General features: G+C 51.7%; 1 protein-coding gene across 4 annotated transcripts in view; it reads left to right on the top strand.

Annotated features, from left to right (window-relative positions):
- The first annotated feature begins 3,058 nt into the window (after positions 1-3,058).
- The window catches only part of POU2F3 (POU class 2 homeobox 3), an 81,992-nt gene continuing 72,821 nt past the window's right edge, over positions 3,059-12,229 (top strand). For 2 of the 4 annotated variants that reach the window (XM_012495997.2, XM_012495998.2), the window contains exons 1-2: positions 3,172-3,284; positions 9,402-9,470. Coding sequence is in view for 1 of the 4 variants with exons in the window: in XM_003253284.3 (XP_003253332.1) it covers positions 3,257-3,284; positions 9,402-9,470 (97 nt within the window). In the remaining 3 variants the exon portion in view is untranslated. Of the gene's footprint in view, positions 3,285-9,401; positions 9,471-12,229 lie in introns of all 4 variants that reach the window. The other 2 variants (XM_003253284.3, XM_012495996.2) reach the window with 2 other exon arrangements.

Raw genomic sequence — 12,229 nt, 5'->3', positions numbered from 1 at the left:
ATCCTGGCTTTGGGGTCAGCAGCCCTGGGTCTAAATACCAACTCTGTAGTCTACTAGCTGTGTTTACTTCTCTGAACCTCAGTTTTCTCATCTGTAACGCAGGGCTAATAATTGTACCTTCCATCTAAAGTGGCACTGACTAAAATCAGGTAGCGTATGTTCAGCATGGAGCACAGTTCTTGGCATGTGGGAAGCACTCAATCTATATTCATTGAGTGAATGAGTAAATGAATGAATGTGAGGGAGTATCTGCTATCCTCTCCCCACCCAGCCCCTTCTGCCCCGTTCATCCTCCTACCTCCACACTCCAAGTTTGGAACCCAAAGCTGTGCCTCCAACTGTGAACCTCCAAGGTCCTATCTGTGCCTCAGTTCCCACCCCAATCCCCACAAGAACTCCATCTCCCCATTCCCCTCAGAACCCCAGAATCCTAGGCTGCTGGAGACAGAAGGCCCTTTGAAATTATCAAATATGGGCCTCTCTGACTTTTGGAAGACTAAAGCCCAGAGAAGAAATGTGACTTTGCACATGAAAAAGGGCAACAGGCCCCAGATAAGGTGGTCAGAGAATGAGACCCTCAGTGTACATGGCCATGCAAATAATATGCAAATAGAGATATGGAAAGCACAAGCACACGGGTATATAAGTTGTGTGCAGGCATTTTTTCAGAATGGTGGCAGGTGACTGCAGTTGTAGGTAAGAAATGGACTTCAGGGAAGGGGCCAAACCTGAAGTTGGGGAGGAGAAGAAAAGTCCAGAAGGGGATGGGAGTTGGGGGAGGGTTGAATTGGAAGAAACAGAGGCTGAGAGTGTCCTGAGAGGGACCCCCTTGGGCCTCCAAAAAGCCCTTGCTGGTCTCTTTCCTCACCCAGAAGAAACGAGAAAAAGTGCCAGGCGCGGTGGCTCACACCTGTAATCCCAGCACTTTGGGAGGCCGAGGCAGGTGGACCTGAGGTCAGGAATTTGAGACCAGCCTGACCAACATGGAGAAACCCCATCTCTACAAAAAATACAAAATTAGCCAGGCATGGTGGCGCATGCCTGTAATCCCAGCTACTCAGGAGGCTGAGGCAGGAGAATCGCTTGAACCCAGGATGCGGAGGTTGCCGTGAGCCGAGATGGCGCCACTGCACTCCAGCCTGGGCAACAAGGTAGAAACGCCATCTCAAGAAAAAAAAAGCAAAAAAAAAAACAAGAAGTTTCTCTCCTCCCTTCTTTTCGGGAGCATGGGGAGGGGAGGTCCATGTGACTGGGGAGGGTGGTGTATGTGGACCTGAGGAAGCACTTAAGTGCTGCCTATTCCTCTGGGGCCACTGTAGCACCCACAGAACACTTTCTGATACCTGTTGTGTGCCCAGCCCTGTTCTAGGTGCTGGGGTGGGGGCAATAGAATGAAGCAATTGATCAGTTACCAACCAGGAGGTAAGCTAAGAAAAGGCCCTCAGAACCTGCCACGAAGGCTGTTAAGAACATGGAACTTAGGCTGGGTGCGGTGGCTCACACGTGTCATCCCAGCACTTTGGGAGGCTGAGGCGGGCGGATCACAAGGTCAGGAGATCGAGACCATCCTGGCCAACATGGTGAAACCCCGTCTCTCCTAAAAACACAAAAATTAGCTGGGCGTAGTGGCACACGCTTGTAGTCTCAGCCACTCGGGAGGCTGAGGAAAATCGCTTGAACCCAGGAGGCGGAGGTTGCAGTGGGCTGAGATCACACCACTGCACTCTAGCCTGGCAACAGAGCAAGACTCCGTCTAAAAAAAAAAAAAAAAGAACACGGAACTTAAACTCTCTAAGCCTCATTTTCCCCATCTGTAAAATGGCAGTAATCATAGTACAATGTACAGGTTTTGAGAACTAAACAAGAACTAAAGGCATGAAAGATGCCTTTCAAGTGTTGGTCACCCCAATGCTTGGTACACAGTGAAGGCACACGAAATGCTGGGTGTTATCATGGGCATGACTGGAGTGCACGGTGGGATGGGCATGCCAGGGGGAAAGGACACTGTGAACAAGGTGTAGAGGCAGGAAAGCCCAAAGCCTGTTCTGTGCTCAGGAAGTAGCCCATGGGACTAAGGTGAAGACATGTTCATGAGGAGTCCTGTCTGGGAGGGAAAGCGAGGCCCTGCCCTCCTGTCTGCACACAGCTTTCTGGGCTTCCATGCAGGCCATCCCGTGGTGACAGAACCACTTACTGGGACTTGAAGAGAGGAAGAGAAAGGAGTGAGCCTATGATGGGTGCTGCAAAGAGCACTGGAGTGTGAGTCCAGAGACCCGATTCCAGCCAGGCTCTGTCACTAGGGAAGTGTGCACCTTTGAGCAAGCCACTTCCTAGCTCTGGAAGGTGGCTGTCACCAAAAGCCTGGGCACTGGTAACTTCCACATCCATCCTCTCATAGAGACTCACAGCAACCTGGGACCTGGGGCAGGAGACTGGGAGGGGCAAGCAGGAAGCAGTTGTGTGCACCTGGAAACTCTCCTAATAATAAGCTGCATCCCATCTAAATCCCACGATGAGGATGCCATGGGGGCTAGGTGAGCTTGGTCACCTGTTCAGCCCCATAGAGAACCCGATTAGCACCTGCCCTGTTTTACAGATGAGTTAAATGAGCTCAGGGAGGTGAAGAACCTTGTCCCAGCCACACTGCTGGTAAGCGGTTGAGAGGTGAGATTCCAAAACTGAATTCTTTCCAGCAGACCCCCGCGACTTCTCCAAACACTCCAACTCCTTGCAACGCTTACACTTCGGGATCTATCCAGAAGGAAGCTCGGGCTCAGGCTGGAGAACCCGCCAGGGCTTCCTAAAAAGGGCAAGCAGGACCAGGAGTTGGCGCCACTCCGGGCGCGGTGAGGAGGTGCTGCCAGGCCGGATTGGAGCAGGCAGGTGTTCCGCGGGATCGAGACCCGCCCCGGCAGCACCCCCGGCCCCCTCCCCAGGTCCCCAGCTCCATGTATGCAAATCGCTGCTTTGCATGGGCCCGGGGCCAGGCGCGGGGCTCCTGCCAGGGGGCGTGGCCGGCGGCCCCCGCCCCGCGCCGCGTGCTCACCTGGGGAGTGTGGCAATACTGGCGGCGCCGAGTGTTGCCCGGGCCGGAGCAGCGGAGCGCGCGACAGTGGCGGCGACGGCTCCGGCAGCGGCTCCCGCGGCGGCGGCGGCCGGGGGCTGGAGGAAGGAGACCCTGGCTTCGCAGGGGGCCCGGCTGGGGCAGACGCGAGGGGCCTGGGGGGGCGCTGGCTTTGGCCCCGCCTGGGGCAGGATGGTGAATCTGGAGTCCATGCACACAGGTGAGGGGCGGAGGGAATGAGCTCTGACAGGTGTCACTGCGTGTGGGCAGGGTGAAGGAGAGGGACAACGTTCTGGTTGGGGAGGGGGGCTTGTTTCCCAGCGGCCAGGAGAGGGCGATGTGGATAGCGGGTTGTCCTGCGGCGTGCGCCAGTCAGTATTTGGGGACTAAAGGGAGGGGATCTGAGATAAGAAACCCTGGAAAAGAATGAGGGTGGGGGTGGTGGAGGGCGGGAGGGCTTCGAAGCCCCCGGTCTGGGGAGTGGCAGTTGTATGGGACGTGGGTGTGCTGAACTGTCATAGTCTCAGGAGGTTGCAGGGATGGGTGGATCACTCACTCAGCCAGGGGTGTGGACCTGGGAGTGCATAAGTGAGGGAAATGTGTATGTCCACGTGCTGTGTGCTGGTGTCCCGGCATATGTGTGAAATGGAGGCAAAGCGGACATTTAGGTGGTTGGGGGGCTTAGGAGAAGTGGGTGAGGTGGGGCAATTACAGAGGTGCCCCTGGGGCAGGGGCCATGCCCCCATGTGTTTGAGAGGGGATGGTGACAGACACATCCTCTGGGTTCCATGTCCCATGCCTTCCTTCCCTAAGGGGTGGAAACCTAGGAGATGCAAATGCTTTGCCGGGAGTCAGGCTTCCCTGCATGAATGAATGAGAGGTGGGCATGGAGGGAACCCAGCCCCTCCATTCACCTTGCTGTTCCTCCTTCTACAGCTGGGCTAAGGCAGGAGCTGTCAGGCAGCCAGGTTGGGCTTGGCTTGGGGCTTCGTGTTAGGGTGGGCCTTCTGGAGGTCACAGGGCCTGAGCAAAGAACAGGTGAAGAAAGCAGTACCTGACCTGGCCATTTCTAACCTAGCAACTTACTCTCAAAGTGGGCAGGACCCAGTGATCTTTCTTTAGGATTTCGGGGCTGTTGATGGGAATGTTGTTACCTGGTCTCCTTTCTGGGACAGTAGGGAGGAGACCCACCCCAAGAAGCAGAGCAGGCCCGAGGCCTACCCTGCCTGAAAACAAGCGTCAGTGAGTACCTGGAGGGAGGGGACCGGGAGCGCCCAGTTCCCCAGATGCTGTTTCCTGGCAGGGCTGAGTGAGAGGCAGCCTGGCAGTGAGATGTTGGCGCTGAGTGGCTCCCCAGGATGTACCAGAAGGGCTAGGTGAGGCGGAAGAAACCATCCAACTGGGTGTCATCCAGAGTCTGAGGAAAGTCTGTTTCTAGACTGGGCATACCTGGGGCAGATCCCCGGGTAGGTGCTCTCCCCTTCACTGCCTGCAGAGAAGGCCAGGGTTTGAATGGGAGCAAGGCTCTTCAGAAAGGTGGGCTTAGCAGTGGATGGGAAGTTTTCTAGCACCAAGATCACAGACTTCCTGGGGGTTTCCCACCTCCTTGTCTACCGGAGGCTCCCATTCTGCAGAAGTGGGAGGGGGTGGGACAGTTGGGACCCAGCAGGGAGGCAGCCTGGGGCCTCAGAGGATATAGCAGAGAGGAGAGAGCAGAGAGCACCAGAGGATGAGGTTGAGAGAGGGCCAAGCCCTCCATGCCTTCCCCAGGAGTGAGCTCCTGGCTGATGCTTCTCAGAAGCCCAGACACCTTCTCCACCCTGTCCCTGGGAGCAGGGATTCCCGACACATGGGGGGAGACTAAGCTAAACCCCAGGTGAGGTGACTTCTCAGGGCGGGGTCTCCATGTACCTGGGGGTAGATTCCCCAATTCATCTCTCTCCATTTGCCTGCTCCCTCCCCAGCCCATTCCCCCCTCAGGGCTACCTGGCCTCCCTGTGCAGTTTCTGGGTCTTGGCCCCTCTGTAGTGTCTAAGGGTTCCCCTTCAGTGGCACCTCCAGAGGTCTCTGAGTTTGGGACTTTCTGTCCCCTCTCTCTGACTGGGTCTCTATTAGAGGGTTCTCTTTGCTGCGTCCTCCTGGTGGCCTTTACTGTTCAAGATCTTCTTTGTAGGGTCTTCCAGTGCGCACCCTGCTGTGGGGTCTGTGAAGGAGGATCGCTCTTCCCTCTATGGAATATCTCATTATGGGTCCCTCTCTAGGGTCCCTTAGTCCAGGATCCTCTTTGGGTAATGTGGTCTCTTTTGAGTCCCATTTTCCCCGCCAAGGTAATCCTGTATCCTGCTGATCTTCCTGTATCCTACTGACCTTCCTGTATCCTACTGATCTTGATAAATAGTACTTCTCCTGTGAATTCCCAGGGCCGGGTCCTTGGGGTCTCCTCCTTAACTGACTTACTGGAGGAGTCTGGATGGGGGAAGGAGGAGGAACAGGCGCACACAAACTAGATCATAGGCTTGCTCCCGGGTCCCCCACTCCAAGGGCTCCACTCGCACTGGGGCCAGCCAGAGTTAGCCCCATTGTCTTGCTCTGATAACCTGGGTACGAGCCATGATTCAGGTCTGCCTGGAGCCTTCGCACCTTGTACTTTATAGAGCATCTCTCACCTGGAAGCACAAAGACCTGAGCAGGCAGAAGGTCACTAGACACAGGGGCTCTGCAGCAAGGAGGGGCTCCCTGCTCCCTGACTAAAAACAGGCAGAGAAGTAGACCACAGGCAGCCAGCTAGGGAGGCAGATAAGTAAGAAACAAAGGAAAACAGTGGGAAGCCAGCTGGCAGGGGCACGCCTGGTTTGCCCCAGATGTCTCTTTCTCTGCCCTTCTCCTCACTGTGAGCTTTTCCCCACCAAGGTTGGGAAAGAGGGGCTGAGTCTCACAGACGGGTGCCAGTTGGAGCTCAGGAATAGCATTTGGGTTGGAAGGCCTGATGATGGGACTAAGAAAAAATGAGAGAAGTCTCCTCTGGTGGAGAGTTGGAGCCTTGGCTGGCTCAGAAGTGGGGCCGGTGGGTCCTTTGAAGTCTCCCAGTAGAAGCGGCGCCATCAGCAGGTATGTGAGAGAAGAGCCAGAAGGAGCTCCCGTCCTTCCAAGAACATGAAGATGGACACTAGGAGGGAGGGCTGTGGCTTCTGCTTTCCCAGAGTAGCCTGGTCCCAGGAGGTCCAGGACTCTCAGCCTGCAGCCTGGGGGGAGTGCTGCCTCTCGAGCTTTCCTCCCTGGGGTTCACAGATGTCTAAGGAGGGGCCGCTCCTGGTCAAGCCAACACTAACTTCAGGGTGTGATGGTGCTGAGTGGGGCAGCCGAGGGTCTGCAGCTAGTGTCTGGGCTCTTACACAGAGCAGCTGAGCCTCCCCAGGGAAGGGAGTGATGGCAAGGAGTCTACTCAGTCTCTGGCTGAGATAACACAGAGGAGCCTGGCCCCACCCCACACCTCTCTCTCTCACCCATGGCAAGTTCTGTCTGACAGGTGAAGGGTTACAGCGTCTCAGGGAGTTTCGGTGTTGGCCCATTTTTAGGCTGAGACCCAAAAGCTCGTCCCACCCATCAGCCTCAGCCTCCTACCCAACAGGAACAGGTTCTCAGTGTCTTAGCATCCTATGGGACTCAAGAAGAGGCTTGATAGGTCATCTCACCCTGCCCCTCCAATCCTGAAGTGCCACCTTGTTGCTCCCGTAATGGATACATCAAATGAGTAGACATCATGGCAGATGAGGAGGGGTGGGGGTTGATGCCTTTAAAAGTTATTTTTAGACATGATTAAGACTAAATGTTAGGCTAACTTAAAGGGTGAATGAGAGCTTCTGTGTGTATTTGATGAAGGTGATGTGGAGAATGGGTGTTGGAGGAGAATTTGGGTTCTAGGCTTGCGATTACAGTTTAGCTAAAGAATTACCTTCTTAAATGTCAGGAGTTTGAAATCAGTTGATTCAGAGACTCTGGTCATCATCCCAGCGTCACTGCCTCTTAACTTTTTCCTGTCCTCATGAACACTTTTTCTATGAAGTCAGAATTTGGAGAATCCTAATGGTTTCCCAAATAAAGGACAAATTACAATAGTGCTGAGACAGAAAACCAAAGCTATTCCTTGTAATGGGGCAAGGGGTTAATAGAGGGGCATGAGAAGAAGGCAGGAAGGGAAGGGGACTAGCACCTAAGCCTAAGTGTCTGTTTAATTAGTTCATTTATTAGGTGCTTACTTCGTGCCTGGAACTCCTTTCCTGGCAGTTTTCATTCAGTATTTCATTTAATCCTCACAAAAACCCTGGGAAGTGTGTATCATTATTCTCATTTTTAGGTGAGAAAATTCACATCCGAATATGTGGCTAGGGTCCCCCAGCTAGTTAGTGATGGCATTGAGATTAATCCAGGTTTGTCTGATGCCAAATCCCATGCTCTGAATCCTGGTGCTGATGAAGCAAATTGAAACCACCAGTGGGGGAGAACTTCCAGTGCACCTTTCCAGCAGTCTCTGACTCAGGGCCTCTTCTCAGCACTGTCGAAGAATCCCCACGGTGAAGTATGAGCTGAGCAGATCTGCGTTAGGCAATGCCCAGCTCCAGGGGGGATAGTACTTAATGGGTGGGACAGGGGAGCCCGGTTCTCCATTGGAACAGAAGGCCAGTGGCAGCAGAGGCCCCTTGCAAATGTGTCTGTGTGGTCCATAGTAGTTATTCTTCATATTCATGCGTGGCAAACTGTACAGAGAGTTTGAGACTGCAGCAGGACGGATCGAGGTTAGGCTCAAGAAATGCCTCCCTAAAGGCTGTGCACTAGGAGGTGGGTGGGGGGTGGGGTAAGGTTGCAGGTCTTCCTTAGAGCTCTGTGACCGACCACAAAGTGCAGTGTAGATTGTCTGGGGAGGGTTCCGTAGAGCTCTAAGTGTTTACCTTGGAGTCTTCCCTCAATTTGGCTGGTCTTGAAAATTCCTTAAACCACAGTGACTCCTTACTTTCTCCCCTACTTCTGGGGTATTCTAGGCTCTAAATCTCTGCATCCCCCATCTATGTCTTGTTTGGCATCAAAGCTGCTACACTCCAGAGGTGTACACCTCGGCCGGAGCCGCACACGTTATTCCTCACACACACACAAAAGAAAAAGTAGGTTTTCTCCCCTCTTTCTCTGGGGCACAGGTCTACCCTTTTTCCTCATCCTGATCATCTCCAGACCTGGGCATCCAGACTGCCAACTGCCTGATTACCTGATGCAAATTAAGACTGCCTGCTTGACTGGGATTGGCTGGGGAGCCGAGTATGCAAATTGGCTCACCAAGACTTTATCTGGTTCGAAAGAGTTAAAGTGCTGCCCCAGAGAAGGGGGGTTTGGGGGTCAACATGATTTGAATAAAATATTCTTCTGTCTTTAAGGCTTCAGTCTTTGGGTGGTTTAATAAGGAGAGGAGCAGAGAGAGAGTGAGTTGGTTCAAAGTTGCCTCTTTTCTTCCCCCTGCTGACCCCAAGAGGAGACTTAGGGGCCTCCCACATAGGTGGTGGCAGCTGTCTGTTAAGGGTAAATGTTTAATTTATTGAAATGAAGCAGGGCAGAGAGGCCAGACCAGTAGGACTCAGGGGCTGAGCCAGGGGCCTGGTGTAGGTATTCTCTTTCTGTGGGGCACTGACCCGCTGCCATCCCTTTCTCACTGAGCCAGTTGAAGGAGTAGGAGAGAAGGTAAAGCTCCCCAAAGGACAGGATCTCCAAGGACAACACAGGAGCTAGGACTTGATCCCCAGACAGTGGGCTGACCTCTGAGACCAGACAGAGAACCCAGGCAGGACCCGGGAAGAAAGGTGAGAAGGGCCAGCCTTGGTTTAAGGGCACTCTTACCTTCCAGGATGGGGTTATTAAGGGAAACAGAGCTGGGGAGGCAGGTGGGGAGGGATAATTCTTTCACTATTTAAAAATAAAATAAATTCCTCAGATCCCAAAGGAAACGAGTGTTGGAAATGGGAAGTGTCCCCTCCACCCCCTTGTTAAATTTTTACCAACTGAGTCCTGGTGATAGAAGCAAGTGGCCATGAATGATGCAAAAGGTGAGAGACCCTGCAGTGGCACCGGGGAAAGGGGAAGAGAAAGGCAAGGAGAGGAGGCAAGCATGGGAGGAGGGGATCCGTGCCCTCAAGCTTATGAATATTCTAATGGTTGTATGTTCAGGAATCAGGAATTTGAAAGTCTGATGGTTGTTGTAATTACACATTCATCTTTGCTATTTAGTTAAAGCCACATATGTCATAGCAAGAAAAATTGTGACCTGTTATTAAAATCAGTTGTGTTTTCCCTGCAGATATCAAGATGAGTGGGGATGTAGCCGATTCCACGGATGCTCGCAGCACTCTCAGCCAGGTGGAGCCAGGTAAGGGTCTTCTCTTCTATGGGATGGAGGAGGAATGCGGGGGGTGGGGGGAAGAGAGTTGTTGGGAATTCTTGAACAACTGGTATCTCTTCTTGCTTGGTCTTTCAGCCAACCAGACCCCAAAGCTAGGTCTTAGGAACTAAGAGAATTCCCTGAGGACATGGGATGTGATTCTGGAGCCTTTGAACAGTAGATATTGGTCCACAGTGGAACGAAACCTCTGGAATTAGGCTAGGAAGAGACCAGATACTTAAAAACAGAACAAAACCAAAAAAGTTCAGGAGCAGCTGTGTTCCCAGCTGCTGTGACTGGCAGAGGCAGAACCTGTCTTTCTTAGATGGGGACCAGGGCCTTTTAGCCCCAGATACCTTGATAGTCCTACTCAAGGCACTAACCAAAGAGGCCTGTGTACAAATGTTTCTCTTCCAAATAATGTGCATGTGGGTGGCAAATAGGCTCAGAGAGGAAGGCTTGGTGCCTGGAGATGACTTTGCTTTGTAAAGAAGAGAAAGGGGGTGTCAGTAGTCGCAGCTAGTCAGCAGGCCAAGGTGGGAGGATTCCTTGAGCCTAGGAGTTTGAGGCTGGACCGTCTCAAAAAAAGGTGAGAGGAACAAAGAAGAATTAAAAAAGAAAGTTTCATAGCTCTCTATTTTTACCTCCATAGTTCAAGCCTTGCTTTGAAAGCTCCATATAATTAAAAAGAACTTAAAGATGAGTATATATTGTAACACCACCAAATAACTTTAATAGCATTCCAACCAGACCTCAATTAGTCTTTCATCTGGATCATTAGAGACATAGAAATTAGAAGTGGAAGAGAATCAATGTCCCCCAGAGCTAAAATCTTTTTCAAATCTTCTAGAGCAGTCTAGTTCCATTCTTGAAGCTATGAGATTTTTGTCAGGGACAAGATAATTGGGGGTCTTGGTGGGGAGGGCATCCACAGTATGCATTTGCCATAAACTTTTCTGCTCCCCAGTTTAATACTGAAACAGTGTTTCCTTGCACAGGTAGCAATACACATCAAACTACAATCTTTCTATTTTGCTTTGCTTATGTACACAGGCAGCTAGACTAAGGAGAATGTGGGCTGGTCACACTCATGTTTCAATAGATTTAGCAGAGTATCTTTTACTAAGCGTCTGTGGAGAGGGGCAACTGTTCTTCCCAGTTGAGAAGAAGATTCCCTTTTATCTCAAAAACCTCAGCAAGACTTTAAACTCAGTTCAGCTACAGAGTGATAGATATAATCCCCACACTGACACCCTTCCCTAGAGAAAAATCAGCCCGGGAGCCATGATCCAGAGAAGCTGGATTGCCCTTTTCTGGAAGCAGGCTGGCTGGAGCCAACTCTGTTTACCCGGGGCCCATTGCCCAGGTGTGTGGGGACATAGCTAAGAAAGTGTCCACATAGGAAGAAGACCACGCCTAACCAGCTTGCACTGGTGTTCTGTTACTGAGACCAAGTCAGGGTAACAGTGTTAGGAGTGAGAATGAGCCACATAGAACCCTGAAAGAGGAGCCAGGAAAGGGAGGGAGTTCAGATTCTGGTGGGGGTTAGGAAGGTTAGTGTGTTATGGTCAATATGAGCAAATTCTGGCTTCCTATCTGGGAGCTATATATAAAGTAGGTTAAGAGAGAAAGAATCCAGACATTGGCTAAGACCTTCAGAATCTGTCTATTATCCAGGGATACAACCAATTCAATATATGACCTTAGACCAGCCACTTTGCCTCCCTAGGAGGTAGGAACGGATGAGCTTTGAAGAGTATGGATCTAGAATCAAACAGACCTGGGATAAAATTTGCAGCTCCACTGCTTACTGGCTGCATGACCTGAAAATTTATCTTTGTCCCTTTTGTAAAGGGGGAAAATTAATGCCCAACTTAGAGAGTGGGTTGAGAGTTACTTGAGATGATGTCTCAAGCCCTTAGAACAGTGCTTGGCACGTGGAAGCTGTGATCGTCATTAAGATTCTGGAGTATACAGCTGGGCATCGCTGCTGAGTACTTCTGGCTCATTCCCCACCTTACTCAGGCCAGTGCGTCAGCCCGGAAGGTTGGTTTTGCTCCCTTCCCCATTTAGGAAAGGATTCTGCACAGGTCCCTTTTCAGCTCCAAGGAGCCCGTGATGTCTGGAACTTTACCACCACCAGTAGGTCTTTCATTTCAGGGCTCCCTGGCTGGTAGCATCAATACTTAGGTGATCTTCAAATTACTGCATGTGTTTCAGGGCAAGAAGAAAGAGGTGGCTAATTAAAGTAACCAAACTTCCTGGAAAGTCGTTCTGACTCATTTTTTTTTTTTTTACAGAAGAAAGCTTATTATGAGTCACAATGGTTACCAACTTGGTTTAATGGCTTCCTTTGGATTTTAAAAGGCAGATTCACCTTCTCAGCAGTGCATGAATTAAGGGGTGGTTTGTCTCTGGGTTTTAAAGGAATTATAAACAAAGGTGACTTAGAAAGCCCCAGCTCCCTGAAAGCACCCCCTGTGCTGCGTGAAATCCCCAAGGGGTACTGGGGGTAGGAACTGGGAAAGGGAGGTAAATTTCCCCATCTGCACTGGTCAGGAATGCCCAGGGGAGCATTCTGAGGGCCGGACGCAGACCTCCTGGCTGGTGGAGACCTGGCCGGGGGGACATATTTTCCTTTCTTTGGCCTGTGAGGAAGCTGAGGCATAGATGAAGAATAAGCTGCCCACAAGCTCAGAATGCCTTTGCAGCAGCACAAGGGACCAGCCAAAGCTCAGAGCCCCTGT

Source organism: Nomascus leucogenys, chromosome 15 (assembly GCF_006542625.1).
Source record: "Nomascus leucogenys isolate Asia chromosome 15, Asia_NLE_v1, whole genome shotgun sequence".
Taxonomy (NCBI): domain Eukaryota; kingdom Metazoa; phylum Chordata; class Mammalia; order Primates; family Hylobatidae; genus Nomascus; species Nomascus leucogenys.
Note: the sequence above shows the minus strand (reverse complement) of the source record. Positions and strands in the feature narration are given on the sequence as shown.